We start from the raw sequence: 4,409 nt of genomic DNA on the forward strand, positions 1-4,409 counted from the left end.
GTCACAGATGTTGATCTGAGTAAAATAGAAGATGTTTTGTGGCTTAAGGGTTCTACTTTTGAATTTACGTCTGTGTTTTTTTTTAAGCCATACTCGATGTGAACACGTTCCCATCAATTTTTCTATGAAGTTCAAATGTTTTTTTTTAGAAATGCAGCTGGTTGCAGTAAATCAATCAACAACAGTAGTTTAGACACCTTTTATTAATAAAAAAAAGTCTCAGGAAAACAAACAAATTCTTAATGTCACCGGATTCAAATGAATCCATTTATAAATAATTCTAAAAATATAAAACTAGAGCACAAAACGTGAAGGGCCACATTGAACCATAATACATTTACATACAGGAAGAGAATATAGTTTTGTTTACGTTTAACAAAGAAAAAGGTTGGAGTTTACACGAGTTCTGACCTCACAGGTCGTTCTCATTAGCCTACAGAACAAACCATAAATGGACACTGTGGGCTCAGATGTTTTCAAGGCAACGGATTTGACACAGCTCAAAATTTGAAAACAAATATTCAAACTAAACTTAAAGAAATCAGAAAATGATTCATCCTCAAAGGCAGCAGAACTCGGAAAAGCAACATCAGGTGCAAAAAAAATCCCCTTTGCGGCTATCTTTTGCATCTTTGTTTTGTACCGCGTTATTGATTTTTTTCCGCCTTTTAAAAACATTTAGTTTGCCAATCTTTAAACATTCAATTAAAAATGTTTTACTTTGAGTTTTACTCAAAAGCTTTTTGTAAATAAAAAAAACATAATTTAGTACATTCCCTCCTTCAAGTTCACAAATTCATTTTTTTATGGTTTTTCTTCCTCCAAGTTGCACACTAGATGCCGTGTCTCAGGAATTACAATCATCCAGCCGAAAAAGATTTGATCTCTTGAAAGGACAAAAAAAACATGTCTTGTTGTCGTACATCTTAATGATGTTTCAGGTTTTCCAGAGTTACAGTTCAATCTCGACTCAACTGCCAACCAGCCCTCCTATTGCATCAGACGAGGTTCTGCCTTTTGGTCGTACAGCCTCTTCGTCCAAATCGTCTTTCTTCTCGTCAGTTTACTCCATGAGCACATAATCGTCTGTGCATTCCTCTTTGGATGAACAGTTGGACACCGTTTCTGGCACAAGGTTTTGTGGAAGGCCAACGGTAGCATAGTCACAGTCAGTGTTTGCTATGATCCTTCTCTGCCCTTGCATGGTTTCATGGTTAATGGAGGCATAAGTAACATCCTCATTAGGCTGGAAGGAAACGGTGCATTTTGTTAGAGCAAATCATTTTATCATCCACAGCATTTCTACTCTCAACACATTTCTGGATGTATCAACAATGAGAGACTCTTGACATTTGACCAGTATGCAAATCTCGCCTTTCATTCAAAAATACGAAAACCTGACAAACATGACATGCTGGAGCTGATGCAAACAAAGTCAATAAAACAAGAGGGGGGAAATCTACCTTGCCATCGTAGCTTTTCTGAGATCGAGTCGAAGCCTCTGCAAATGGGAAATGTCAAAATGTAAAATACACTTTTTATTTTGCTTCTCTTTTTTTTTTTTCCAATACGCTAGTTAGTGTTAGTTTTACCTTTCCTCTTCTTCTTTGCTCTGTCACCCAGAAAAAAAAGGAAACTGCAGTTAGAATCACCATGACACTGAGAGAAACACCATTAAATTCAAAAGATTTTCAAAGAAAATGTAAATATTTGTTCAGTTTTTAATCTTTTTGGCTTAAGTTTGAAATAAAAAAAAACAAAAAAACAGTATTGCAGCAACTTGTCGGAGGTTTTTTCATCTACATTTCCTTGACAGATGAACAGATGAAGCAAGTGTTGCAAGAGGAAGCAGTTAAACTACAAACAACTTTTGACTGTGAGCAGCGTCTTAATGCGTGTTCAGTGTTCTTCTTCATCGGGTCCCCAGATAAAGACGGAATTAATGATAAAAGAAAATGCACGTTTGACTAGGTGCTGCTGCACATAAACCCACAAAACGAAACTAGGCCTATTTTTATCAACCAACCGCTGTTTCCTTGATAAGGAAAATGCTGAACTGCTGCAAAACTGACACGCAACAAAAGTTTATTAATTCAAACTTCAAATGATGTTGTTTTTAGTTTGATATTAATTAGAAAAGCTTTTTATCCTCTAAATGTATAAGTTCAGAAAAACCTTAAAATTACAACTTTTTTCAGCTATAATTGCACATTAAGTGCAAAAAAAAAAAAGAAAAAAACATACCTTGAGGTGCAGTTTCCCATGGTGATTCCTTAGAGAGCTTCTGATGTGTGAGGAAGAACCCCCCAGGAGCTCTGCTGCAGCAGCTGATGCCTCTGATCGCTCTGCATCAGAATGAAGTGGCGGCGGCGGCGAGGAAGAGCTGACAGAGTGAGAGAGGAAGAGGGAGAGGTTTATGAAGGACTGTTATGAGCAGGCTGCTATTTTTACACCTGCCTTTGTGGGGATCATCGCATTCGTTAAACTCCCACACTGACTGAAGAAACTCATAAATATGGATAAAATGAAACCAAATTATAAATATTTACGTCTCTGAGAACAAGTTTTTCCCATTAAGTTAATCTAACTCACCTAAATAAAGGTGTGAGACCTTGTTCTGAGGTGTTGATCTGTGGTGTGAGAAAAAAAATAAATAAAGAGTGGTTTCGCACATTTAATCCCCACAAATTGTAATAGGTACATATCTTGGTAGATGTTAGCGGCATGACTCATTCCCATAAGATAATGTTTTAACTTTGTTGCTAGAAGGTCTTATCTGGATATGTGTGCAAATTTTCTTGGTCAAGAACACCAGGAGTCACTGGTGTATATATTTATCAGATCTGTTTATATATAGGATCAGTATATATATTTATATGGAATTGATTAATGAAAAAATATAATTTTAAATTCTAAATAGCTTTACATTCATGTGCGTTTGTACCATAAAGGATGCTATTAAAATACTTTTATTGTCGGTTTTGAAGACATTTCCAGAAATCTGAGTCATTAAATTGTGATAATTCTTGGGAAACATTTTAAAAAACATAAAAAAAAAATGAATGCATAAATGTTTGTTAAATCCCATGTGGACTGGGACCTCATAAATGCAAATCCCGCCGGGAGCAGAAATTCCAGTTTGTGTGTCATTTTGTTGTGGAGACACAACAGTTCCAGGTAGTGAACTTCAAATATGCAAAATGTATTTGCATGGAGGCGGAAAATATGGGGCTGAGGTCATCAGAAAAGTTTTTTTCTGGCGTCAAAAGACAACAGTTTACTGTTTTGTAAAAATGAGTCGTGAGAAGTTTGTTTCACAATAAATTAGAATGCTCTTGTGTGCAGGATGTGCACGTTGGAGGAAAGGAAGCGCTGAGATGGCCACAAAAAGGTTTCTTAAGCCACAGTGAGTTTCCCAAAGCAAAGCGTTGCCCAAAAGGTGTTAGATGAAAGACACACAAAAAGGAATAAATTGAAACATATGTCACAATGTAGAAAATACGAATGTGAACAGCTGAGTCCTCATATTTTAAGTGGTATTCTGTATTTTTAATCGAAAAAAAATGAAAATTCTTCACTTTTTGACAAATTAAAACAGCAACCTTCCATTATTTAAACTTAATTAGTCAAAAGAAGCTCAAGCAGCTGTAAATAAAAAGAAAACAAATTCAAAGCCACAAGTGACGGTGTCAGGCCTGAAACCACTACATGGCTCCACCCCTTTTCAGAAGCCTTACTGACACCCCTCCCCCCTTTTGCCTTTTCCACCCTGGTTTGCACATAACATATTCATGAAGAAACGTTTTTTCTCAAAATGCCAGCTTTTTTCTTTTTTTATTTTTTTTATTTTTTTTTAAATCTCCATAGAAACCATTATACTTTTTGGTTCACACAGGCCTGTGTAATTTTTAGAAGAATCTGTAAAAAAGTGAACTGTTGGATTTCCTAGAATGTATCCTCCCTTCGCCAAACTGCCCCCCCACCCCCAGTGGGTTAAGGAAATGGATGGAAGTTTAGGATGAAAATCCTCGTATCACGCCGCCATATTGAATTTCTGTTTCTACCCTTTGGTCACGTGCCCAAAGCTGAGTCCCTGATTGGTTGCCACGGCCGATGCCCAAATTGCACCACGCTGTCAGATTGCGTCTTTACATTGACTTGTTTTTGAAACTTGACGCCTCTGTCATGCCTGTGTCCGGCGTGAACGCACCATTAGACCCACATTCCTAATATAGTCAGATGGCTGAATCTGAATTGCTTCCCAACCTGTCTAACTACATCCTATTGCTCAGATATTTGGGGCATTTGATGCTATAGAGTTTATGTCCCTTCAGTTGTCACGCATCTATAGGTGTTTGAAATTTTTTCTCCACATTTGACCCATCCCCTGCGGGAGCGGTGACCTGCAG

At 37.1% G+C, this 4,409-nt stretch overlaps 1 protein-coding gene across 1 annotated transcript; it reads right to left on the reverse strand.

Moving 5' to 3' along the window:
* On the reverse strand, positions 1 to 2,464 carry si:ch211-214p13.7. The gene is made up of 4 exons (XM_036209603.1): positions 2,245 to 2,464; positions 1,593 to 1,612; positions 1,464 to 1,501; positions 1 to 1,246 (listed from the first exon to the last, which is right to left on the reverse strand). Exons 1-4 carry the CDS (start codon positions 2,262 to 2,264, stop codon positions 1,064 to 1,066), a joined length of 261 nt encoding a protein of 86 aa, XP_036065496.1. The 5' UTR covers positions 2,265 to 2,464; the 3' UTR covers positions 1 to 1,063.
* Positions 2,465 to 4,409: the final 1,945 nt, after the last annotated feature.

Source organism: Oryzias melastigma, linkage group LG21, assembly GCF_002922805.2.
Source record: "Oryzias melastigma strain HK-1 linkage group LG21, ASM292280v2, whole genome shotgun sequence".
Taxonomy (NCBI): domain Eukaryota; kingdom Metazoa; phylum Chordata; class Actinopteri; order Beloniformes; family Adrianichthyidae; genus Oryzias; species Oryzias melastigma.

What these genes read in the sequence shown, in the direction of transcription:
- si:ch211-214p13.7 (XM_036209603.1), bottom strand. Translation starts at nt 2,264, where the DNA reads ATGGGAAACTGCACCTCAAG. An exon ending in AGCAAAGAAGAAGAGGAAAG is followed by an intron (nt 1,502 to 1,592) that starts GTAAAACTAACA and finishes TCCCATTTGCAG; the next exon opens with AGGCTTCGACTCGATCTCAG. An exon ending in AGAAAAGCTACGATGGCAAG is followed by an intron (nt 1,247 to 1,463) that starts GTAGATTTCCCC and finishes GTTTCCTTCCAG; the next exon opens with CCTAATGAGGATGTTACTTA.